The 27361-nt window shown below is 43.2% G+C and overlaps 1 protein-coding gene across 1 annotated transcript in view; it reads right to left on the reverse strand.

Annotated features, from left to right (window-relative positions):
* XPOT (exportin for tRNA) overlaps positions 1-27361 on the reverse strand; it is a 3393313-nt gene that overhangs the window by 1527423 nt on the left and 1838529 nt on the right. Inside the window, exon 15 of the mRNA XM_044088045.1 lies at positions 11127-11221. Within this exon, the coding sequence (XP_043943980.1) occupies positions 11127-11221 (95 nt within the window). The remainder of the gene's footprint in view (positions 1-11126; positions 11222-27361) is intronic.

Genomic DNA, 27361 nt, shown 5'->3' on the forward strand with positions numbered 1-27361 from the left:
TGCCAGTTCCATCTGAGGGAAGAGGTGCAATGAAGCTATTTATATGATCCATTAAGAGGTTATAATCTGCTTTGGAGAAGTTTTTTTTAGTTTAGTTGCTGCTGGGGTGTGGTTAGGTGTGATAGTTACTTTGAATGAGACTGATCAGTGGTCAGATCTCATCAGGAAGGACTTTATAGTGGGTGTGCTACAGTGGTCCCCCATACTGGTGAGCCCCAGATCCAGGATGTTGGCACCCTTTGTCTGGGTGTCAACCAGCTAGTCCAGGGCACTGGAGTTAATGAAGCAGACAAACCTTTGAGCAAATGAGTTTGAACACGAACAATTTACCAGTCAATGGATTGTTTGTTAAAGTTACCCAAAACCTGGTGTTCGGATGTATCTTGATAGACTCAAGTAGATCCAAAATAGGCAGAGTGGGTGTCCTGATTCATGGAGGGGGTCATGTAGCTGGCAATGACTTGAACAGGTGTCTTATCCAAAGTTAATTGCACCTGAAGTGCCTCCAGGGAGTCATACTTTTTTAACCAATCTGGAGGTGTATTTATTTTTTAATGAATATTGATACACCACCTTCTTTAATTTTCACTTCTTCAGTTTGAGGTCTGAATGTGTGGAAGGAGGTATAATCCAGTATGGCTGGGGTGCTCTCCACAGCCATGAACAAGGACTCTGTGACTGCACAAATGTCTGCATCTTCCAAGGTTAAGACAACGTCCAATCAGTGCAGTTTCATGTTGAGATTCCTAGCATTTAGGAGGATAACCTTGAGGCTGTTTTTCAATGGAGTTTTTATGTTGGGAATTTTGTTCTTGAGACACTTCCTAAAAAAAGGCACTATGGGGTGGCAAGAGCCTTAGCCAGTAGCCGAAATCCCAGGGGTGACAGATGAAGACCATCTGTGGCAAAGCATCGAGGTATGCTAATCATGTTGTCCCAGGCGGGAGATAGTGGATTCCCTTTGAATAATACTAGAAGCTAAGCCAACTATTGAAGTCAATCATTTACTGTTTCTATTAAGCCATCATGCTAGGTGAAGGTAAAATGCTGCTTAAGGCTAGGGACATACCTGTCTGAGAGCTCAGTCATGTCTCTCTTCATATAGTCCAGAAAGGTACATCTCAAGTTGTTCACACCAACACGAACTGTGACAGAGTCATAACAGTACCTGTTGCTGAGAGACTTGAGTGCATGCGTGATATGGAGCATCCTGATGCCTGACAGACAAATGACTGTGACCTCTTCCTTATCCAGCCTAGTGAGAGGGATATCAGTATGTCTTACAATGGAATCATCTATGACTAATATGTGGGTCGGCCGGGGGAAGGACACCCATGTAGTAGATGGGCCTGAACCGAAAGCCTCCTACAAAACAGATTCCTCCGAGGAAGGGTTTTGGGCTGTCCAACCACCACTGGAGTAGGATTTCTAAAATGTCTCCAAAGGAGACATCTTCAGGTGGGGACTTTGAGGACCCTTCTCCTTCCTTGAAATCTGTGTCCGTGGTAACTGATTCTGTAGGGGAATCAATGTGTCTCCTTTTACACAGCCTCTTCTGGGAGACCTCCTCGGTGGGAAGCTCCAGGGAGGTAACAGAAGGCAATTTTGGATCTGCTGTGAGAATAGTGTGAAGGCTTTGGGGGATCAGCTGTCCACGCAGCAGACTGGAGGCCTTGGGCATCAAAACAGAATGAGACGGGAAGGTACCATGGCAGAAAGTGCAGGGGGTGGTCTTGGTGCGAACTACTGAAAGCTGTCCTCTCAAAGCCAAAGCCACCAGGGCTAACACCTCTGGGAGAGCCTAAGCTCCCTGCACATAAGGGGGGAGTCAGAGGTAAGCTGCAGAAAGTCGTAAATGAGACAAGTAAGCAAAGGCTCTGAAAGTTTCAGAGTCGACGCTCTCCCCCGTAACCACCCTTGATGCTATGATTAACAGATATGCTCAGAATGGAAGCCAAGGGAGATGAATGGGTTGGGGAAACAGTTGGAGGTGAAGAAGAAATCTCCCATCAGTTCTGACACCTCGGCACCAGAGACCAATGGTACAAAAGACTCTGAAACCAAAGGGTGGAGCAGAGAAAGAGCCAAAGGTCAGAAAGGTGAAACCCTCACTGAACCAGATGTGGATGGAGCGAACACAAGCCCCATTTGACTCTGGGCCTTGAGGAACTGCCTCTTTGGAGAACAGGCTCCAGGAAGACCTGCTGCAGGCTGATGACATAAGTCACAAAGATCTCTTGGGGGGTGAGATCAGGTCTAGAAAACTATATTAGTAGAAGTAGGTGCTGACACAAATGGAACTGGTGAAGGGTCACTCAGCCCCAGGAGGAGACTAGAGCAGAGGGGAAGAAGTCAGAACCCACCTTGGCACAGATAGAATCGGTTCTGACTACTTTAGAGCCAACTTAGGAGGTTCCAAGTAAGACTATGTGGGAGAGAGAAGTCTGCTCTCCCTGGACTCCTTAGGAGTTTTAGGAGGGGGTTGAGCCCCTGTAGTTGGAAGACACCCTCTGAGTTGGTGGGAGAAGGCAGCAACCCCTTTAAGAATCAGTTTGCTCTTCTTGTCTACCAGAGCCTGGGGATAAAAAGCCTGACATCTAGGGCAAGGAGCATCAAGATGGGTAGGCCCCAAGAAATAAACACACTTCCTGTGGGCATCCAATAGAGGAATCTTCTGCCCACAGGAAGTACATTTTTTAAAACCTTGAAGTTTCTGACTCTCAGACATGTCAGAAATGAAAGGATATTAAGGAAGGAAAAACGAACTTAAGGAAATGCGACTCCTGATAGAACAGGCAGAAATGGGAAAGCTTATTTATACACGTGCGCACACACAAAAGACACAATTAAGGAGCAAGGACTTCAGAGAGAAAAGGAGGTAATATGTAAAAATGATAAAAGGTAAAAGCATTCACAAACTACCAAGATAACATAAATTCTCTGGAGAAACTCACAGCCACAGGAAAGTACAGTTGTGTACACCTACCATAAATGTAGATGTTAGAGTGTATTCACTGTTTAAGTCCTGGTTACCCTCCCTTCAGCCCCCTAACTTCTTTAGGCTATACCTCTCCTTTCCTTTACTATACTTAAAAGCTTTTTGGTGTATTTGCTTTTTTGTTGGAGGTATACCATTGCATTTTTACATTTAATTGCTTCCTGTTAGGGGGGGGGGGGGGCACCTGACATCTGGGGCAAGAAAAACTGATGTAATGGTGTCAACTGCATGTTTTATACCCCTGACTTCAGGGAAAAAGGGACAGCAACCGACAGAGAACCCAAGACTGCTAATCAGGCTGACTGAGGGTTACCTGCAACAAGATAACCCAAATGTAATGACTGCAACAGTGAAACATGAAAAACATCTTGCTGCTGACACGAAGCACAGCAAACAAGATCCAAGCATACCTCTCAACTATACAGATTTTAACAGAATATCCAGATTTTTGCCTCATATGTTTGGTCTGTTTTTCATAAAATCATGGTTTTCTGGCAAATTAGTGGCAATTCACTAAAGAATGAAGTTAGAAAATAATGATATAGACATTTGAGTTTTGCACTTCATATCCTTCAGAAAATTCATGCAAATGCAAAACCTGCTATTCTATCAGCTTTCTGAGTTTATAAGATCAATATTTAAAAATTGTCCCTATTTTTGGGCCTTTGTCCCACTTTTACTAATGGCTTTGTCCAGATTTCTTGCTGTAACAGGTTGAGAGGTATGGATCTGAGGTACGTTGAGGGAGCGGAGCATTATAGGTATGAAAGAGGAGCTCAAGTCAGGAAGCTTAAGCTGGAGAAAAGCGGTTGGTTGGTTCCAAGGATCGGAACTGGATCTCACAGGTAATGAAATGAAGAGGGCAACTTCAGATACCTATATTAAATCATTTACTTGACAGCATTCTTCTCAGTCTAGACAAAGGGCTTCCTTCTTAGTCACCCTCATAACAGCAACTGCCACAGCCATCCAATGTGTTGGTTCAGCAACATGAATCCCTGATTCCCCCATCAAAAAACATCCACACTGATAATAAAAAGGCACTTAAAAATGTCAAGCACCGAGGACCATTAAAACCAGGAATCGCTATGCGAACATTGACCCTTGGGTTTCCAATCAGACCAGAGCCAAAACTCAACCTCCTACCATTAAAATAAATTATGAGACCTGATGCCACCTGTATGTCATTCATTACCCAATAAATGAAGTTACATGACTTTTAATACATATTGCAAATCAAGCAATAAAGTGCTGTGTGTAAAATTCATTCTGCCATATGCAACAGGTCAAAATATGTTTAAAAGTAATCAAAGCAGTCATTATGCCAAAATAACTCACTCCTGCCTACAATTATTTAAAAAGCCACTATAGTTATTTCCATTGCAACAGTACTGTAACTTTAAAAATGAATATTATAATGATATTTGCCCTGCTGCCACAAGTCTTAATTCCTAAACATTGCAAATACTGCTTATCTTCCACCAAAAAGTCTAACACACTGGTATCCCTACTACCAAAACTTTAAGTGTGTTAAAATGCAGGGTGTATTATGTTATTACTTCTGCTCATAAGCCACGTGTACCCATAACAGTCATCCTAAACAATCCATCGAAATAAAGTCTTGTAAACTGTAGATGCTAAACATGAAAAATACAAGGACAAACTATTCCTTTCAGTCAAAAAATAATAATCATTACCTGTATCCAACAATAAAAAAACTTACCCTTTTGGTTCCTGACCCAGAGACTCCCCAGACTCTGGAATAGATTGCCCATACATGTCAAGCAGAGTGTCTCTTTGGACCTCTTCAAGAGGAACCTTGACGATTGGATGGGAGAAAGGAAATTCACCCCAGGGATCACGTCAGTCGCCCTGCTAGACAGGGGTCCAGGAATGTAAATAATGTGGGAAGAAATAGCCAGGGAATTGTTATGGCTAGGCTTGTATAGGCCCTAGGGCTGATAGCCTAGTACCAACCTATGAACCTATAAGACAATGTAAGATGATCTTATCAAAACCTACAGCAAAGTAAACTTTACTGATGTGCAAACCCTTACTGTAAATCTGATGGCAATTTTTATCAGGGAAAAAAAACATCCATCACATAAGAAATTAATATCTCAAAATATACTCAGCATCATCTCAACTGAATAATCTGTATTAATGGCATTACTGCTTGGCTATTACCAGTACCACCCCCGCTCAAAAGCACAGCTAGAAATGACATTAAAACTGGCTTTCTTAAATCATAACATGGCCACCTCATCTATTAAAACTACAAAACAAAATGTACTTTATTTGTGGCAACAAAGTTTACTGGTAAAATGATAAAAGAAAAAAATAAAAAGCAGTTGCAGGATCAGCTATTTATCATGCAGACACATCACCATAAAAAAATCCAAAATGTTAAAAAAACAAAACAAAGACTGTAAAGACTGCAACCCTTAAAAATCCAGTCAGCAAAAAGTACAGTTGTGTACACCTACCATAAATGTAGATTTTAGAGTGTATTCATTGTTGCAGTCATTACATTTGGGTTATCTGCTTGCAGGTAGCACTCAGTCAGCCTGATTAACAAAGTCTTGGGACCTGCGTCACTTGCTGTCCCTTCTTCCATGACGTCAGGGGTATAAAACATGCAGCTGATGCCATTACCATCAGTTTTTCTTGCCCCAGATGTCAGGTGCCCCGCTAATGGGAAGCAATTAAATATAAAAGTACAAAGATATACCTCCAACAAAAAAGCAAATACACCAAAAAGGCTTTTAAGCATAGTAAAGGAAGAGTAGAGGTATAGCCAAAAGACGTTAGGGGGCTGGAGGGAGGGTAACCAGGACTGCAACAGTGAATACACTCGAATATCTACATATATGGTAAGTGTACACAACTGTACTACGTTCTTTGTGTTTCATTGTTGCAGTCATTACATTTAGGTAGATTCCCAAAGTTATGGATGGGAGGAGGACTTTAGATAGCATTAGGGCCAGCTATAAGGCCCTGCAAAACTGCAGTGGCAAAGCCAGCTCTGGATTTAGAGAAAATTGGCAAATGACAACGCTTGGTGAAAGTATGTACAGAACTCCAGGTAGCAGCTTCTAGGATGTCCCTGGTAGGTATGCCTCTGAGAAAGGCTGTAGAGGTAGACGCAGCCCTGGCAGAGTGAGGTCTGATCCCCTGGGGGATAGGTTTTCCATGGTGCTTATAGCAGAATTGAATGCAATGGCTTATCCATTTAGAAATGGTTTGCTTTGAAATAGCCTTCCCCTCTGCCCCTGCAGCAAATGCCACCAGCAGTTGTTCAGATTTCCTTTGAGGTTTAGTCCTGTCCAAGTAGAATCTAAGTTGTCTGTGCACATCTAAGGAATGCAGTATTCCCCTTTATTCTGTGGATTGGGAAAGAAGGTTGGCAAATGAATGGACTGATTAAGAGCCACACTGGCACCACCTTGGGCATGAAGGATGGATTGGTTCTGAGGGACACCCTGTCCACATGAAAGATGATGAAAGGCTGCACTGCCATAAGGGCCTGTAATTCAGATACCCTTCTAGCTGAAGTGATTGCTAAAAGGAAAGCTGTTTTCCAAGAAAGAAATTTTAAGTCTGCAGTAGCAGCTGGCTTGAAAGGAGGTAGAGTGAGTTTCTCCAAGACAAAGTTAAGCTCCCAGGCTGGGGTTGGAGCTCTCCTGGGTGGTCTCAAACTGTTGGCCCCTCTGAGGAACTGCTTGAGCAGTGGATGAGAGAAGAGGGGAGGTTATGTGTTATAATGAGCTGAAATGGTTGAGGCGTGGATTTTAATGGAGGAAAAAAGACAGGCCCTTCTGAAGCATCTCAGTTAAGTATTGTAAAATCTGAGGTAAATTGGGTGCTGCTGTGCTCATCCCTTGAGATTGGTTACAGGCACAGAATCTTTTTTTCTTTTTCAGCATAAGATTTTCTAATACTAGGCGGCCTTGCCTCTAAAATGATATCCATCACAGGTTTGCTGAGGGATGGTAAAGGAGAGATTAAGTAATTAACCAGGCTGCAAGGTTCAGTGTTAGAAGCTGAGGGCGCAGAATTTGGTTCTCCTGCTGAGACAGCAGGGAAGGAGTCTGAGGCAGGTGCCATGGGGATAACAGTGAAACACTGCGCAGGAGGGGGTACCAGTGTTGGCTAGGCCAAGCAATCAAAATCATCCTTGGTTTGTCCTGTTTGAGTTTTAGTAGTACTTTGGAGAGCAGAGGCAGAGGGGGGGAAGGCATAGCTGAAGGACAGAGCATCCACTTTCCAGGCCTGTTTGTGGGGAGTCATTGTGCAAAATTTGTCCAATTGGCAGTTCTGGGGAGAGGCTAACAGGTCTATATCTGGGCTCCCCCATTTGCTTGTCAACATGTTGAAAATCCTTGATTCCAGTTTCCACTTATGCAGGTCCATGAGGTTTCTGCTTAGTCCATCTGCCAGTGTATTTAATTCTCCTGGCAGGAATTGAGTTTGTAGGTGCAACTGGTAGCTCAAGGCCTGTGTTCCACAATGCCATGGCTAGTCTGCAGAGGGGGTAAGAATGTATACCCCCTGCTTGTTTATGTACCACATAAAAGTGGTGTTGTCCCTCTTTACCATTAGTTTTCCTGGAAGAATGTGGTCTTTGAAGGCTGTCAGAGCATTCTGTACAGCTAACATTTCTTTTTGATTGATATGCAGGTGCATTTGCCCTGAATGCACATCCCTGCCAGGTGAGCCCTCCCATGCATAGTCTGATGCGTCTGTTGTTAGGATTTGGGTGGCATGGGGTGGTGTGAAAGGTAGTCCCTTGTTTGGGTGGCAGGCCTCTGCCCACCAAAGGAATTCTAGGCGTAGGCAAGGTATGACAGGAATCATTGTTTCTAGGTCTTGAGAATGTTGACACCATAGGCTTTTTAGATACCACTGTAGTTTCCTCATATGCAGTCTTGCATATGGAATTAGAAGAATGCAGGAGGCCATGAACCCCACGGCTTGCAATATTTGTCTTGCAGATAGCAGGGTTTTTGGGGCCACTTGTTTGAAGTAGGTTGTCAAATGAATTTGTTTCTCTGGCGTGAGGTAAGCCATCTGGGAAGTTGTATTCAAGCTTGCTCCCAGGAATATAATTTGTTGACAGGGTACCAGGTGTGATTTCTTTTCGTTTATGGTGTACCCCAGACAAGTTAGAATCCTTTTTACAAAGGCCAGATGATTCAAAAGTATGTCCTGGTTTTCTGCCTGAATTATACAATCGTCCAGGTATGGGTATATTTAAATATTTCTTTGCCTGCACAATGCAATAACTGGAGCTAGGCACTTTGGAATACCCTGGGCGCAGTAGATAAGCCAAAGGGCAGTGCAGAGAACTGATAGTGCGTGTAGCCTGCTTTGAAGTGTAGGTATCTTCTGCAAGATTCCCTGATTGGGATGTGCAGGTATACTTCTTTTAAATCTAGTGTTGCCAACCAGGCATCTTTGCCTAGCATAGGAAGTAATTGGTGAAGAGTCAGCATCTTGAATTTTGGAATCTCCAAAAAGGTGTTTAGAGTAGACAGGTCCAGGATAGGAAGCCATGAATTGTTTTTTCTGGGTACCAGGAAAAGTCTCGAGTAAAAACCTTGTCCCTTTTCCTCTTCTGGTACCAGCTGAATAGTCCCCATGCTTAAGCCTCTGCCCACTGATTTTGGGTAGGTCCGGCCACCAACTTAGTGTTGGCAACGTGTGGAAGTGAAATCTGTATATTGTTCGGTATATACTTCTCAGAGGTACAGGCAAGCATAGAAGGACTATGGCTGACCAAGTTTGCAGAAGACTGCAAACTAGGGGCCATAACTGATTCCCTGGCTGATACAGACACCCTCCAGAAGGGTCTCACTGAGACAGATACCTGGTGTTAAAATCATGGCCTCAAACTAAATGCCAAAAAGGGCATAGTCATTCCATTTGGAAAAAACTAACCACCCATGAACTATCACATAGGTGGTAGCCCCCTAAATACAGAAAATGTAATAAGGGATCTGGGGACCCAAGTAGACAGTAATATCTCCTTTGATAATCATACTGCCAAGGTGGTTAGAAAATCCTTCTATGTGGCCCACCTAATCACAAAAGGGTTCGCATCTAGAACAAAAGAGGTTATTGTGCCTCTACTCATCACTCATTAGACCCATCATAGAATACAACGCCCCATTTGGGATGTACCTTACAAGACACCTGCAACAGCTGGAAAGACCACAAAAGTACCTCACCAAGAGGATTACTGACCTCAAACAGATGCCCTATGCAGCCTGACTCAAGAAACTCCAGCTGTACTCGGTCGCATACCGCTTACTCAGAGGTGATCTCTGCCTGACATACAAGGCCATGTCCAACCCAGCATTGATGGACATACTCCACCTAAAAAAAACAAATCCCTAAGATCCATACACTCTAGAGATATAAACCTCCCCACAACGATAAATAGGACATGCTGGAGGGATAGATTCCTGCCCCAGAGACTTCCCATGCTTTGCAACAGGATTCCAATATATATCAGGCAGAGCCCCTTCACTAACACTCTTCAAGAGAAACCTTGATGGGTGGATGGGCAACAGAAAATTTACCCCGGGGATCACTGCAGTGGCTCTGCTGGACAGGGGCACAGGGAACTAATCTAAAAAATGAAGAAATATTCCCTTTTGCTGCGGTGAACTGTCCAATAACTAATCCACAAACCAAAAGACAGCTGGTTCACCCAGGCTAACACTGTGCTGAAAGGCAAATAAACTGTCTGTGCAATCCAGTAATAAAAGTTCTGTTAAAATCCAGAATTTAATGAAAAGAATGAAATAAAACAAAATAAGAACAAAAATAATAGAAATTAAGTCGCTTGTACAACGATAAGCGCTTTTGAATAGTTCTTCTTCAGATCGTACGATTGCAGAAACAGCTTATTTGCTTTTCAGCACAGTGTTAGCCTGGGTGAACCAGCTGTCTTTTGGTTTGGGGAACTAATCTAAGGGGGTGGCGAAAGCCAACACATTCTGGCTAAGCTTAAAATGCCCTTGGGCAGATAGCCTAGCACTTACCTATGAACCTATGAAAAAAGTGTCTGTAAGCTGTCGGTGCATATTGATAATTTTCAATTTTGTAGTAAAAATATTATATAAGTAACACTTCATAGCACTGAATGAAAGACATACACCTACACACAGTAAAGAAATTATATTTTATGAAAAAAAAAATCAAAAGTGCAATCCATGTTTAATTAAAATGAAGTCTATGTCCATGTGACTTCTCACCGGACATAAGCATATTCTCATGCTCAGTTAGTTCAGCTACACAGAAATAAAATTATTCAGTGTGATCAAGGTAAGAAAGCCAAAGGATGCACCATCAGTAGGACATTTCAAAAACATTCATTGTTCTTTCTGGTCCAGTCAGCTAAAACTCCATAACTGTTTCATTTATACTGTGTAATTTTACTATAAAACTAAGAGCTCTCCCATTAGCTCGGGGACAGACAGGTTTATATTGTCTCCCACGATTATGCTCTTCAATAAAGACATTTCTTGTCTGGCTGAAATCTGAGTTTTGTATCTTTCCTTAACAGGGGATTTCACAAACTTGTTGCTAGAAGAAGACCATGATCTTTACAGGTATTCTCTTGTAGCTGTAATAACATGCTTTGTTAAACAACAAGCTGCCTGTAAAGGCAGAACCAAGACCCTGTCACACTGATTAAACCAGGAGACATTCCACAAACTACACGTACTTAAGAAGTATCTTTACACCAACTCATTAATATGGCAATATGTAGTTTGACTTAGTTTTGTCTCCTAACTAAATAAACTACCAACTTTTTTTTTTTGGGGGGGGGGCAGGAATGATGTTTGAACATGTGACTTGCTCAGAGTTGTAGATCTGTCCAGCTGGGAAAGTCAGGATGAGGGAAACAAACCAACAACATGAAAATGAAGACAATTAGCTATATATAAACCATAACCCTCCAAGCTAAACCACAAACATTTGTTACTTAATGGCATTCAGTTTACACAAAATTGTAGTCAATGACCATCACTATCAGTACTTGCTACCTAAACACAAAATATGAAAAAATGCAAATCAAATAACATGCAGGTGCATTGTGAAAGGGTGCAAATATTACCTTAAAGATTTCACAAATCTGGAAAACAGATATGCTACTCTGCTTCGTACTTTTGGACTAGGATGCCGAAGCCCTCGATGATCCAAAAATGCCAACTAAATTACAAAGAAAACTTGAATTACAATGTGACTTATTACAAAGGTAGAACGTAACAAACTTACAAGACATTTTTGTCTGGCACTGTTTATATAATTAAGTAACAAAGAATTAAACCGCAGAAAAGGCAATGAAAGTGTCTATACAACAAAATGAAAAATATTTAACTTATGTCTTCTGTTATGAAAAATGCTTAAAAAACTAAAACCAACAATCCTAGCTGCAGACCAAACTCCCAGCAGAATTTCTGCAAATTCCAGCCGATGCAATAGCCTTCCCTGTGTCTGTCCTCATTAACAGATCCTTGTCAGAAAATAAAGTCCTTGCAGTTTATAAAATCTCCCATATAACACACCTCTACACAAAGGCGGTAATGCTACTGAACTGTCTAATTATCGTCCAATAGCCATACTATCTCCCCTATCTAAAACCTTAGAAAGATGCATACATACACAAACCATGGTTCACCTACAAACACACAAACTTTTAACTAACACTTATGGCTTTCGCCCCTCCCATAGCACTACTACAGCATTAATGTCCTTTACCAATATAGTAAACCACCAACCCGCAGTGGTGGTGCTGCGGTAGCACTGTCGCCTCACAGTAAGACGTAGTACGGTTCGATTCTCAGCTACAGCGTTTTCTGCGTGGAGACATGTGTGAATGGGCGTACGTTTGTTGAAGGTTGTGCATAAGGGCTGGTAACTTGGCACGTAAAAATCAACTACCAATCATTAGCGGACCGGAGTTCTGCTGTGGCGACCCCTAACTGGGAAAAGCTGAAAGACTCAACAACCACCACAGGAACAATGGTAAATTTGTATTTGCTATCTTTCTTGACTTCACCAAGGCCTCTGACATGGTCACCCACAGTAAACTTATCCAAGTTCTTTCCAACTTTAATATTAGTCTTCCCACTACAGCATGGTTCCAAAGCTATTGATCTGATCGTCAGCAGGCTGCACAATGGAAGAACGACCTCACCCCTCTCCCAGTTACAACAGGTTCCTTCAAGGCTCCATTCCAGGACCCTACTCTTTTCACTTTTTACTAACTTATCTACATACTTCCCCTCTTCATGCTTCCGTCATCCAATATGCAGACGATTCTACCTTAATTTGTTCTGCTACCTCCCCCCAGGAACTCCACTATATTACCCAGGAATCCTTTCTCTCAGTGGAAGCATGGCTCAGAAACTCAAAACTAAATTGCTTCTGTTTAGCCCTACGAAATCCACCACTTTAACCCCCCCCCCTTCGATATGATGTCCATGAACAACACCATCATTTCTCCTATTACTCATACTAAACTTTTAGGTGTTGAAATTGACTGCAATATAAAAGGGTCTATTTCAGAAGATCGAAGCTTCAGGTAGTCGAATACCTAAACCTCGATCTATAAATATCAAAACCTAAAAATTGCAAATGGCCACTTACACATAGGGAAAGAATTTGCTCGGCCATATAAAAAAAACTTTTAAACCTAAATCAAGTGGGGGGCTGTGCCGCCCACACCACCCTAACTAAATATACAAACTCTGAGACTGTTCTACATTGCAGAAAAGGGCAAATTCTGCATAAGGGCCAAGCAAATTTTTTCCCTGAAGAAAAATTCACGGAAGTGGCCATTTGCGGTCTTCAGCTTTCACTATTTATGGATTGAGCTTTAGGTATTCGACTACCTGAAGTTTTGATCTTGTAATATAGATCCATATGAAATTTGACAGCCATATCTCCCAGACCATAAAGAAAGTGCATAAAAAACTTGGTGTTCTGTACAAAAAACAGCTCCTTACTAAACAGGCTAAATTCTGCTATTGCATGCACTCACCTTATATGAACACTCCTCTATGCATCCCCAATACTCACAAACCTGAGAAAAAATGATTTAGTCAAACTCGATTCCTGCTATAATAAAATAGCTAGGTTTGCCACAAACTCTCCTTACAGGTCACACCACTGCTCAGCTCTTTAACTTACTTGGCTTGAGCCTCCCCAGCCCTCCTCTATAATCAACTGATCTTTGCCCATAAAATCATACACCAACCTGGCAAAATCCCCTCCCTCCAAAATTTAATAACTCCCTACTCAAACAATTGGTCACTACGTTCAAAGTGACAAACTGTTACTGGAGGTAACAAAAGCAAACAATGCAGCTGGTGATTACCTCTTATCCAACTTCATATCTAAAAAATGGAAAGCTGTGCCCCGTAAGACTGTATCACATTCTACCTTATCAAAGTTTAAACAATGGTTGAAATCACATCTGGCAGACAACTGGTTATGCCCCTGCTCCAGCCCTGGTTAATTCTTCCACAATGTCTGATACTATCTAACTAATTGCATTAACTTAACTATCAAACAAATATCCATACCTTTCCAAGACCCTGGCTTCTCATATATCCACCAGACTAAATATTGTTCACTGAACAATGTTTCTCAGACTAAAACCCATTTTTATACTACAAAAGGAATGTTATTATATCCTATACATATGAGTCTAGGTTTTATGTTGATACCAAAATCTGCAACAAGGGATCAACCTGACAATTATTTACAACCCCTATAATGCATCTACTGTTACGCATTATTTACTGTACTGTATATTAGATGTCTTTATCCTACCTCTTTTCTAAATGTGAATCTGTTACACAGTATTGTTTGTTGCTTATTTTCATTCTATGTCAAAATTGCTCAATGTAGTTGAATTTTTTATCTTGTATTATATTATGTATGGGAGCTTTTCTCCCTGGGCTTCCGCTGAAAAAGGACTTGTGTCCAGTCAGACTCTCCCGGTTACCAAATGTGAAATAAAATAAAATAAAAAATAAACAAACTACCCCATACAGCTATTCACAGTTTCATAGGTAAGTACAAGGCTAGCTGCCATTGACGACCATTTTTAAACCTAGTCATTTTCCTTTTTTTTTGTACTCGACTTAACCCAGTGAAGGCAAACCATTTGGGTTTGGAGTGTCAAAAGCTCCTGTCACAAAATTCAGTGCATTTCACATGAGCAACAAATGCCAAAGCAGTGTATTTGGTAACTTGGGTGTTGGTGATCTCTGACGTGTCACCCAAAACACATCATGGCGTGTGTCACCTTTGACATGGGTGTCATAGGTTCATCATCACTGACTTAACCTATCCCATTTGGTTACAGAATGGCCTTAACCATCCCATGACTGATAATTATATTGCACCCACTGAAAACAACTGCAAAAATACCATAAGTAATTTATGTAATAAAGCATTTAGGAGTTGCCTACGTCCAGCAGTAGTACAGGGAACAGTCCTGAGGTAAATTTTCTGTTTCCTATCCATAGATACAAGTTGCACTTTAACATGGACAGGGACAGACTTCATATTATGTACATGGGGAGTCTGTTCCAAGAGCAATGGTATCCTCATCGAAGATATACCTGTCCCGCCAAACCTCTCAGTTGATGTCGCTGAAGAGGTTTAGATCCGTACATAGAGTATTTCTCATGCCACATAACTTGTTGATGTGTAGTATATCCATTAGTATTGGGTCAGAAGATACCTTGTATGTCAGACAGGTCACTTCTTAGCAGTCTGTAGGCTACAGAGCACAGTGAGGGGTTTCTGAACTGGTCCATGGAGGACATGTTGTTTAGGTCTTGTATCCTTTTAGTAAGGTATCTCTGTGGGCGTTCCAGTTGTTTTATGTGTTTGGACAGATACATGTCAAATGGGGCACTACATTTAATGAATGGTCCTAATAAGGGCTGAGTAAAGGGGATAATTACATCCCTAGATTTTGGCACAATTACTTTTTTATAAGGTGTGCAATGTGCAATATAGAAGGATTTTCTTAGAACAATGCTAGTCAAAAGCTTAATCACTGTCCACATAAGTTCTCAAATCCCAAACAACTGGTCAACTCAATTTCATCCAGTAAAACCATCATCATCATCACTGGCAACAGATACAATAGCAAAAAAATGAATGTTTAGTAAACAACATGTCGTACAATTATCCTCCTCAAGGTTCACAGGTTGGTACTAGGCTATCGGCCCTAGAGCCTATACTAGCCTAGCCATAACAATTCCTGGCTATTTCTTCTCACACTATTTACTTCCCTGGACCCCTGAAAATATACATCTTCAAACTGTAATGCTCTTTCCAGTGGTGAGATCAAACCTTGCACCTTCCGGTTCAAAGGCATACACCTTAACCACTGTGTCACTTGGTCTTTCAGGAAGCGTAAACCTGTCTGGTGGACATCTGCAATAAATAAACTCTATAATAAAAGGAAAAAATTGCTGTTCAGGACCAAGAAGGAGCAGGTGTCTAATACATCTCCCCTTAGCCTGAACAAGCAAGTAAGAGCACTAGTGAAATACTCCAAAGCAAACTGAGTCCAAACTGGCCACATCTACTAAAGACAATTATAAGGCCTTCTTCCCATATGTCTGCAATCTCAAAGGAAGCATTCAGATCTGCTCAGAACTGGTGGTCAAGGATACCACATACACAAATGCTGTAGATATAGCCAACCTGCTGGCAGACAGGTACAGTGAAAACTTCATCGTCCTGTCCCCTCCATCAGTAAATCAGGACATCTCCTGCACCTGGCCCCTTCCTCTTAGTTCTAGGGAGCAAGTCATCACTGCCCTCTCAAATGCAAAAAAATACAGCCTCCATGGGACCCAACAACATGCCAGGCTGTATCCTACATGAAATCAAGGCAGGAACTTGCAGCACCATAAGGCATTTAATTCATCCAAAGACAGAGTACCGGGTTCACCCCAGCCAAGTGAGGGACAGCCACTGTCATCGCTTTGCACAAAGGTAGAGCGTCCACCGATCCAGGAAATTAGAGCCCCATCAGCCTAACTAGCCTGATCTGCAAGGCCATGGAGCAGATTATCATGGACCTCATTAACAAGGACACTCAATCCCACACAGTTTGGTTTAGTCAAGGGGAAGTCATGCCTGTTAAATATGGGCAACATCTTTGGCTACAAACATCTGCATTAGAAGCTGAAGTTAAGTGAAACTTGCAGTAGTGTATTTTAGTCTTCTGTTAAGTACAGGCTTGCAGTTTTAAAAGTACTGTATTTCATTTTTAATGTTTCCCAATTGTGCGTTTCATTGAATAGTGTGCTGTGTGTCTCTCTGCTATAAGAGGGGGTGGTGGTCTTCTCACTTCTTTATCTGAAATTTAATAGTCTAGAGGGCTTCTTCTGTACTTTAAGTGCTAGCCACAAAGTTTGAGAAATCATTTTATGCTCAACTTCTGAGAGACTTGCTTGGCTACAATCATCTGCATTAGAAGCTGACGTTAAGTGAAACTTGCAATAGTGTATTTTAGTCTTCTAAGTACAAACTTGCAGTTTAAAAGTACTGTATTTCATTTTTACTGTTTCCTAATTGTGTGTTTCACTGACTAGCGTGCTGTGTGTCTCTCTGCAGTTAGTTCCCCACCCACCCTGTTCTTGTGTTGGTGGCTCTGGAACTGCCTGCCCCTCCTGTAAGTCTGTATTAGAACACTCCTCCTGGGTCCATCTCATTTGCTCACTTAACCGAGTACAGTGGGATCATATTCTGAGTCTAGTGTTCACTCTACTTAATAGAGAGAGAAGATTTGAGAATGCCAACCCACTTAGGGTCTTCCTTCCTCTCTCCTTGCACTTTACTAACCAAAAAAATGTTGCACTTATTCATCTGCTTTTACTGTATTTGTGTTTTCTCCTACTTTATTTTGCTTTTCTTAAAAGTACTCAATTTTATTTATTCTGCTGCATTTATTACTGCTTGTTAGTAGCTTGATTAAATAGTAACTGTTATTCTAAGTCTTTTGGTTTAAGCACTTGGACTTCATACAGGTTGCTTTCCATTAAGAAGGTTTGTGGTCTGCACTGTTGTGGCAGGACAGGTAGCTTACATCCTTCTAAGCTGGGAATTGCTGATTGAAGGCCCAGTGCCTACTATTCTAAAAGTGTATTAGTTCTGGCTTAAGCACTTGGGCTTCAAGCTAGTTATTGTACATTAAGAGGGTTTGTGGTCTGCACTCTTGTGGGAGGAGAGGCTGGATTCTGCCCTTCTGAGCTGGGAATTTCTGGTCACCGGCTTATTGTGCCTGCTTATTTGAACAGTTTCTTTCTGAAATTGGTTGTTGCTGTAACATAGACTAGATTCAGGTTTGCTGAATCTTGCTTTGTGTGTATAACTTGAGCACTGATCCAGGCAATCTTTATTAGGAGAAGGTTCTCCTGCACCCTAGTAGCAGGAGTGAGCAGTTAGAATTTGTCTGATTGAAGACTGCTGGAAAAGGGCTCAGTTTTGAGCTTTTTTTCTGGTTAATTGGGAAACTTGTTTAAATCAGTTTGTTTTCTATTGTTTTATATATATATATAAATATATATATATATATATAAATATATATATATATATATATATATATATATATATATATATATATATATATATATATATATACACATAAATAAATATATATTGATGATTGGATGGGAAATAGGAAATGAAATTCACCCCGGGGTATCATCTCTGTGGCTCTGCTCGACAGTCGCACAGGAAAATAATTTTCTTGGGTGGCAAAAGTCAGGGTATCTTTTTGGCTGGGCTTGTATAGGCCCCAGGTCTGATAGCCTAGTACCTACCTATGAACACACACACACACACACACACATATATATATATATATATATATATAGACACACACACACACATATATATATATATATATATATATATATATACACACACACATATATATATATATATATATATATATATATATAAATTGCACTTTGTTCATCTGCTTTTACTGTATTTGTGTTTCTTCCTACTTTATTACTAGGGGCATTGACTACAACTCTGATCTGCGGTATATAACAATAAGTATCCTTTTCTGTCGATTTAAAGTGTTTTTTTGATTGCATCTGCTTTAGTTTCTGAAAAAAATATATATATACTGGTTTCCCGCCTTTCTAAGCTAGTATAGTCCAGATTTCAGGTTAGTGCTGAATTCAGGGCTGTGTTACAAATGTCTGTGTTTGCCCATACCTTACTTGAATAGAAGGAAGTTTCTCTGTTCACCTGTGAAAGACAGGAGCTTTGAGCAGTCTATCTGTCCCTGGAGGAGTGGTTTCAGCCCAGAAATTAGCAGTTTATTGGCCATTTTGGGCTAATTTCTCTCTCTCATTTCCCTGCTATAAATACCGCATTTGCCTGGTTCTGCACGCCAGGTAACGTCTGTTAGCTAGGGTATAACTATTCCAGGCTCCACAAAGTCTCCTCTTCAATTTTTCCCTTGTAACTAGACAAACGTTCAACTTAAGCACTCAAGCCATTCATTTCTCAGCCCGGCACTTGCTCAAAAACTCATAACAAGCACTTATAAACCCTAGCACTAGACCCTGCTGTACTGTACAGAAGGAAAAGGCTCTCTATTCGACCTTAATAGCCATCCAGTAAAACAGTTCACTGTACCTATCCAGGCATGTCCAAAGGGCAGTTTCAGGTGTACTCTCCAGTCCAACTGGTAAATCTGGGCATTTTGCGGCAACGTCACAACTGCCTCATGTACACAGACAACCCTCTCCTACTACCACCAAACACTAATACATACGAGAGATGCAATTATACAGCCAAACTGGAGGCTAAGCTCTCTCAACCCAAGACTGGATCAGACAGTGAAGAGGAGAAGGGTAATACTTGCATCTCACCACCAGTCTCACACAGACCCATTAACCAGCACTGGCAAAAAACACACAAATACATGAAAACATAATTGGAGGCTCTAAATAAAAATCTGCAAAAGCAACAGAGACCTCCAAAGCAAACATCCAAGCAACCTCCACCCCCCAACACAAATTATGAAACACATTCTTCACAAAACCAGTGCAAAATAACATACCCAACATTCTAGTAATAGGTGACTCTATAGTCAGGCACACTGACATCCCACTCACTAGGCTGAATAAGGAGAAGGTTACTGTTAGCTGCTTGTCGGGTGCCAGGATCCGCCACATAACACACTGTCCATGTTGGTGTGAATGACCTGAGCCATACCTCCCTGAACTACATGGAGAGAGACATGCAAGAGCTCTGATCACGTAGCCCAGGCCGGTATGACCCTGACCCTGAGTAGCATCCTGCCCTCACCAAAAATGATACCACAGTACAAAGAAAATTTTTTCGATTTTAACAATTGGCTAAGTTTCTCGCGTCATTCAAAGGCGATCCAGTGTCTGTCAGCCTGGGATGACATGCGCAACAAGCCACGCTGCTTCTCTAGCGATGGCTTGCACCTGTCACCCTTAAGCTTTCGAATACTGGCCAGGGCTCTTGCCACCCCCATTATGCCTTTAGGCAAGGCTCAAAAGACAAACCCACTGCAGTAAATAGCACAAGTACCAAAAAACTGAGGGTAATGCTACTCAATGACAGAAGTCCAAACCTCAAAATGCATGCACTTGAGGCACTCCTCAGTATGGAGAAAAATGATGTATGTGCAGTAAAAAAAGACCTGGTTTAAGGCTCCCCAGCACTACCAGGCTCACACCATACATTTTGGCCACAGAACCAGAACCGAAATAGAAAAGGTGGGGGCGTATCCATACTCATCAAGGATACTCACACCTCCAGGTTAGTTGGCACAGCACGATGCTTCCGAGATCATCCTCGTGCAACAAACGGGCAAAACTGCAATTTAAATTGTAGCTTGCTACAGATAACCCATCATGTCCCAGGACCCCATTCCACATTTCTGTAAACACTGGAAAACATAAAGGTTCTACCAAACACCCTAATACTGGGTGATTTCAATTACTCAAACATTAACTGGGAGAACTACTCAAGTACTAACTCCCTTGCCCAACATTTCCTAGAATTTCTAAACTCAAACGCCCTGGATCAACTGGTCAACACTCTCACCAGAGGTGACAACATACTGAACCTGGTCATCACCAACATGGGCGACCGGTGTTCCACACCAGATGTCAACCCCTTGCTGGTTAGATCTGACCATAAAAAAATCACTTTGGATATCCACATTCTGCCCCCACCCCCTGGTTAGATCTGACCATAAAAAAATCACTTTGGATATCCACATTCCGCCCCCACCCCCAGACAAGGAGAACACCGTGAAAAACTTTTCAAAAGCCTGCACAGTGCATTGTTACATGCCTAGCAGTGTAGTGTACCTAACCAGTGGGATGTCATGTGCAGATACTTGCCAGATGTACTGCTGCCGGCCCTCCCTTAAATGTCAGGTATGTCAGACAGACCAGTGGGATGTTGTACAGATGTATGTCAGTATCTAGTGGGTAGTATGTGTCCATGGCACCCCTGTACCAGCAGTCATTGTGTGTCAGGCCAGACAGGAGTGTGTGACTCCAACACCTATGGTGCCAAATGTATACCAGTCATTATGTGTTACACCCATCTAGATGGCTGGCTACATCCATATTTTCAGGCCCGGTACACGTGTGGTGCACTAAGGGAATATGTGCATACCTCTGGACTGTACAGGGTGTCCGAAGTTCCATATAAAGTGGCCAATATCTCTGCTGTACTCCACAGGGGCAATACATGCTAGCAGCGATACATTACACTGATGTCCGCAGGATGTCTGTCAGTAGCCAATGGCACACATGTTATAGGCAGATGTCAGCATCCACACACACCATGATTGTGAAGTCAGTAGCAACAGGCTAGTAATATACCTGCAATACATGCCTGACATCCCCTAGCACTACGACAATGTGCCTGTAGGGGCTGGGGTACGGCTACACTCCATGTCCAGGACATATGGTGGAAATATATGTACACATACCAATCCAGATAGCCATGTATATGTATATGTATATGTATATATATATATATATATATATATATATATATATATATATAGACACGTGTACTACATCGAATTACCACTGTCATGGTAAGCACCCACTATAAATCCCTACAGCATGTGGCTGTGGTCCCATCGCATTTCCTGTGTGACATACATCTGTCCTGTGTGTGGGCATCAGTGATGCAGGCAGCAGATAGCAATACCTCTCACAGGAGAACATGCGCACTCAGAGTGGACACATTTGTAGGAGGTTCAGGAACTACAGAGAGACTGTGGGCAGAGTTGTGTAATGCTTTGCATAGTAGTGGTGTTACAGGGTGTGTGTATGTACATACTAGTGTACCTTGGAATGCAGTCTGTCACAGGATATGTTTCCACCAGGACTGCTTGGTATATGCCATCATACCAAAGGCGCCATCCCGTGGGCATACAGTCCTTCACAGGTCATAGATGTGTCAATGCCCTCCTCCACACTGTTGTGGTGTGCAGCACTACTGGGGTTGCTATAACTCACTGGGTGTGGCTGTTGTGGACACGACTGCCATAACTGCAGTTACTGTTGCATCTATCCCCCCACATGACTGTCTGTAATACTGCACAGTGTATGTTATCAGGTTGTTAGTTGTCTACACCATTCACAGTAGTTGAGCACCTCACACCCTCCTAAGGATAGGGCTATGCCACCGGCATTGGCACACACATGTTACTTAGGTGAGGATCACAGTGGAGTGGGGAAGAGGGACATACACCCTGCTGTTAGCATGTTCAATGCCATCCACATTGCAGACTGCATACATACCACTGTGTGGTTGGTGCCTATGCTGTCTTGGCGGGATTACACATGCAACAGATGTGTTACCTGCATGGGGACATACCTCCATGTGTACAATCCTGTACCTGTACTGCATCCTAACCAAAGGCACTGTGTTGTTGTACCCAGCCATGGCATGTGTACCACCCACTACACTCACTGGTGTCCACTGTAGAAGGCCTGCTGACACCACTACACCCATCAGCCATGTGGCAACATGGACAAACACAACATAATCTGAACAGATACTGGTGACAACAATACAACATTGTTAATTAAAGCTAGGATGCATCATGGCTACACAGCTACACCTTCCAAGATATTAGCATTTCACTTTACTGCTGAAAACATGCTACACATCATTCCATTGCTATACTGTTGTACAGTCACCCTGTGCATCAGAACCATGTTAGCCTGTCCCTGCATCGATGTTACGGATGTCAGGCAGTGGCACAGGTATCATCATATGCACAAGGTGTGTCGGTTTGCCAGAGGCCTAGGCTGTGCCATACAACTGACAGCATGTGTGAGTGTGAGGGGGCTGAGTATTGTTATGGGCCACTGGTGATGTCATGTGTGCAGGTATGTGGTTGCCCTAGGTTCATTGTTTACGTGTGTGTGTCTGCATGCACACAGTTCCTCCATGTGGCTGCCCTATACAGGGAATTGTGGGACAGCTGCAGACTGTACCTAGCAGGGTTTGCAGTTCACCATCTCTGGCCACGGACACGGGACCTTTGCCTGACAGGGGTACTACAGGCAGCATCAGGTACAGAGCCAGACCAAGCACTGTCCCCAGAGTTTGACAGACATCCACTGGATCCAGGTCCCTCCTAGGACTGACCAGGGCCACGTGCACGTGGTCTGCTCTGATGGGTTGTGGACAGTCCCTCCCACAGTGCTGGGGTTGGTACTACTATGGGAGTGGCTGTGACTGTTTGGACATCCACAGCGACCTCCAGCTGCTGGTGTTGCTGGCATACATCCATGTCCTGATGCATGGACATGACATATTGGATGAGTTCCAATGTCTCACCCCACCGTCTATCCATGATCTCGGTGTAATTATGGATGGCACCCGCTAGGTCATGGATGCTGTCAATTACAGAGGTGTGATGAGCCCTCTGTCCCCTTAGACCCTGCCTGGTGTACCGTTCCATTCATGCCTGTGCCTGCATGACAGTCTGGAACATGCGTGTGGTTGAAATAGGGGTTGCACGTCTGCCAGGTGCATGATGTTCAGCAGTGCCCCTACGAGCACCCCTGCACATCTGCCTATGTGATACCCCACCAAACATCTGGCTAAGGCTGCTGTTTCCTGACACACATGCCATAGATACCACCCTGTCCTGGCCCATGCCAACCGTAGGCTGTCCCTCAGCTAGGGCCAATGGTGATGAGGTGTGTAGAGGCAGTGTGACTTTGTGCGTGGATGGTGTGGATACGTGTGGGTTGTCAATTGGTGGCCCAGCTGCAGCCCCTGACAACCCTTCCTGTACCTCAACACACCTATCTTCATGATCACTGTCTGTATCAGTGACATCAGATTCCCTGTGGGGGGGGGGGGCAGCCCCACCTCGCCACCTGTGAGGGGAAAACAGGGAACACACTGTAAGACTTGTACAACACCGCTAAACAGTAAATACACATACATACATACACACACACACACACACGTGTGTGCAGACATGGCCACACACACACAACTTTTCAAAAGCAAATTTCATGTTAATTAAGACAGAGGTGGAAAGTTTCAAAATCCCCATGTTAAACGATAACGCTGTCCAAGCTGCAAAATCCTTTACTAATGCATTCTACGGGCACCTACAAGAATGCATGGATCGTGCTATCCCAAGCAAAACCAAGACTCACTCCTCCAAGAAAAGGAAACCAGTCTGGAGGATTCCTGCCATAAACAAGCTACACAACAGAAGGAAGAAACTAGTACAGAAAAGAGTAAAAGCCCAAAAAGGGAAGACATCCATGACCGGTATCAGCAAGAAACTACGATCCCTCATAAAATCATCTAAGGTGAGCTTCGAAAAAAAAATTGCCAAGGACTCCAAAGATAACCACAAGGCATTCTTTAGTTATGTCAAGAATCTAAGTGGCAATGCTCAGATCTGCTCTGAGTTGGTGCAGAATGGCACAAAATACACTGAACCGACCAATATTGCCAACATTCTGGCAGACAGGTTCAGAGCAAACGTCACCCCCCCACCCCCAAAAGGGTCCATAACCATACCAGAAGGATGTAGAGTCCATGAAATCACAGACACTCAGGTTAAAACAGCCCTCTCCAAAGCCAAAAACAGCATCAATGTGACCGGACGGTGTCCCAGGCTGCGTCCTACATGAGCTCAAAGACGAACAAACCCCTCACCTAAACACACTGTTCAAACTCAGCATCTCCACAGGCTACGTGCCCAAAGAGTGGGGCACAGCAACAGTTATTCTGCTCCACAAAGGGGGAGAGAAAACAGACCCCGGGAACTATCACCCTATAAAGCCTGACTAGCTTAGTCTGCAAGGCTATGGAGTGCAACATCATGGAACTCTAACAGAGACATTGGGAATCTCCAAACACTGGACCCTAGCCAGTTCAGCTTTAAGGGCAGATCATGCCTCCTAAACCTGATGGACTTCTTTGAGACAGTTACCAAGGCTACAGATGAGGGAAAGGTGGTACACACAGCCTACCTAGACCTCGCAAAGGCCTTTGACACCATTCCCCATTCTGGTATTATAGCCAAGCTCATCAGCCTGAACACAAACCCCTACGTCACAAGATGGGTTGCCAACTGGCTTACAGACAGAACCCACATGGTGAGAGTTGCAGGAGCTAGGTCAGACTCTAAACTGGTTACAAGTGGCGTTCCCCCGGACTCAGTCCTAGGACTCCTCCTGTTCCGCATATACTTCTCAGAGGTACAGACAAGCACAGGAGGACTATGGCTGACCAAGTTTGCAGACAAATGCAAACTAGGGGCTATAACTGACTCTCCAGCTGACACATACATCCTCCAAAAGGGTCTCACCGAGACGGATCCCAGTGTCAAAATCATGGCCTGAAGCTAAATGCCAAAAAGTGCATAGTCATCCCCTTTGGAAAAAATAAAGTACCCACAAACTACCACATAAGGTTGTAGTCCCCTAAATATGGAAGATGTAATAAGGGATCTGGGGAACCAAGTAGATAGTAATCTCACCTTTGATAATCACATTGCCAAAGTGGTTAGAAAATCCTTCTATGTGGCCCACCTAATCACAAAAGGGTTCACATCCAGATCAAAATAGGTCATTGTGTCCCTCTACTCATCAGACCCATCATAGAGTACAACGCCCCCTGCAACAGCTGGAAAGACCACAGAAGTACCTCACCAAGTGGATCACTGGCCTCAAACAAATGCCCTATGCAGCTCGACTGAAGAAACTCCAGCTGTACTCGGTTGCATACCGCCTACTCAGAGGTGATGTCTGCCTGACTTACAAGGTCATATCCAACCCAGAATTGATGGACATGCTCCACCTATAGAAGACCTTAACCCTCGAGCCACATGTTCTTGGGATCTAAACCTCAACACAACAATAAATAGGACGTGCTGGAGGGATAGATTCCTGCCCCAGAGACTTCCCAAGCCTTGGAACAAGATTCCAATCTACATTAGGCAGAGCTCCTTGCTAACGCTCTTCAAAAGAAACCTTGACGAGTGGATGGGAAACAGAAAGTTTACCCCGGGGATCACTTCAGTGGCTCTGCTGGACAGCAGCACAGGGAACTAATCGAAGGGGGCAGCAAAAGCAAACATTCTGGCTAGGTTTATAAATGCCTTGGGGCAGATAGCCTAGTCCCTACCTATGAGACAGTCACACAAGCCACGGATGAGGGGAAGACGATGCACACCACCTACCTTGATCTGGCCAAATCCTTCGATACTATTCCCCACTCGGGTATAATAGATAAACTCTCTTAACTAGACATCTATCCGTATGTTACCAGATAGGTACAGAACTGGTTCACTGACAGAAGCCACCTCAAGCATTAGACCCGTAACGAGTGGTGTACCCAGGGATCGGTCTTGGGGCCTCTGTTTGGGATATACTTTTCTGAGGTGCAGGCCAAAACAAGTGGGCTATGGCTGACCAAGTTTGCAGATGGCTGCAAGCTGGGTGCTGTCATCAATTCCCCTAGTAATGTGGAAACCTGCTAAGATGGTCTCACCCAAACAAACTGAAGCCAGAAACATGGAATCAAACTGAATGCCAAAAAATGCATCATCATCCCCTTTGGGGAGAGTGACGTCCCCACAAATTATCACTTTAATAACAAGGTCTTAAGCACGCAAACACACTTGAAGGACTTGGGCACCCAGATTGATAGCCAACTGAATTTTGGCCACCATACTGCCTCCGCTGTATGGAAAGCTTTCTACATGGCACATATCATTAGTAAGGGTATCTCATCCAGGAACAAGGAGGTCATAACATCCCTGTATTTTTTCCTTATAAGACCCATTATTGAGCACAAAGTCCCTTATAGCATGTACCTCACAAAGCACATGCACCAGCTGTAGAGACCACAGAGGTTTCTCACCAGGAGAATCCAGGGCCTCAAATATCTACCTTACACAGACAGGCTAAAAGCCCTGTCCCTCTACTCAGTCTCATTCAGATTCCTCAGAGGTGACCTCTGTCTGGCATACAAAGCAATCTCAGACCCTGTTTTGATGGGACTGCTGCATATCTGCAAGTCAAGCTCCACTTGAGTAACCAGCACGTGCGACCTCAACCTCGTCTGTGACATCAACAGAACTTGTTGGCAGAACAGATCTGTGCCCCAGAGACTCGGAATGGACTCTCTCTCCACATCAAGCAGAGTACCTCATTAAACCTTTCTAAGCCCAACCTGGATAACTGGATGGGGCAACAGAAAACACACCCATGGGATTCCACCTGTGTCCCTGCTTGACAGGGGCATCGGGTGCTGACTTGTCAGAACATGGGCTAAATTCTTGGCTAGGCTTTGTAAGGGCCTCAGGGCCAATAGCCTAGTAACTTCCAATGATCAACACAAGTACTCACTCTCCTGAAAAAAAAATCAGAGAAGTCCCTCTGCAATAGACAGCAACAAGAGCTTCAGCTTCCAAGATCTTTAAAATAAAACATCAGCACTGTCCGGTTCATATGCTCAAGGGACTGCATCATATTGGAGCATTTCATGCATCAGGAGTAGGAAAATGAACTACTCACTGCAGACTGTATTTATCACTGCACATCATTGAGCAAACATATTTGAGAGGTAGCCAAGAAGATGAAATTATGAACCTGTCAGAATTACAAGAAATTCTGTCTGGGTTAGTGGGTAAAAAAAACAGATCGGACAAAAGAGGATGATGAAGGCCCAACAATAACCAACTAGTGAACGCCTTCTCATAAATCAACTGATATGTGGCACACTTGTCTGATCATCAAACTT

This window comes from Protopterus annectens, chromosome 11.part0 (assembly GCF_019279795.1).
Source record: "Protopterus annectens isolate FY-2018-M chromosome 11.part0, PAN1.0, whole genome shotgun sequence".
NCBI lineage: Eukaryota > Metazoa > Chordata > Ceratodontiformes > Protopteridae > Protopterus > Protopterus annectens.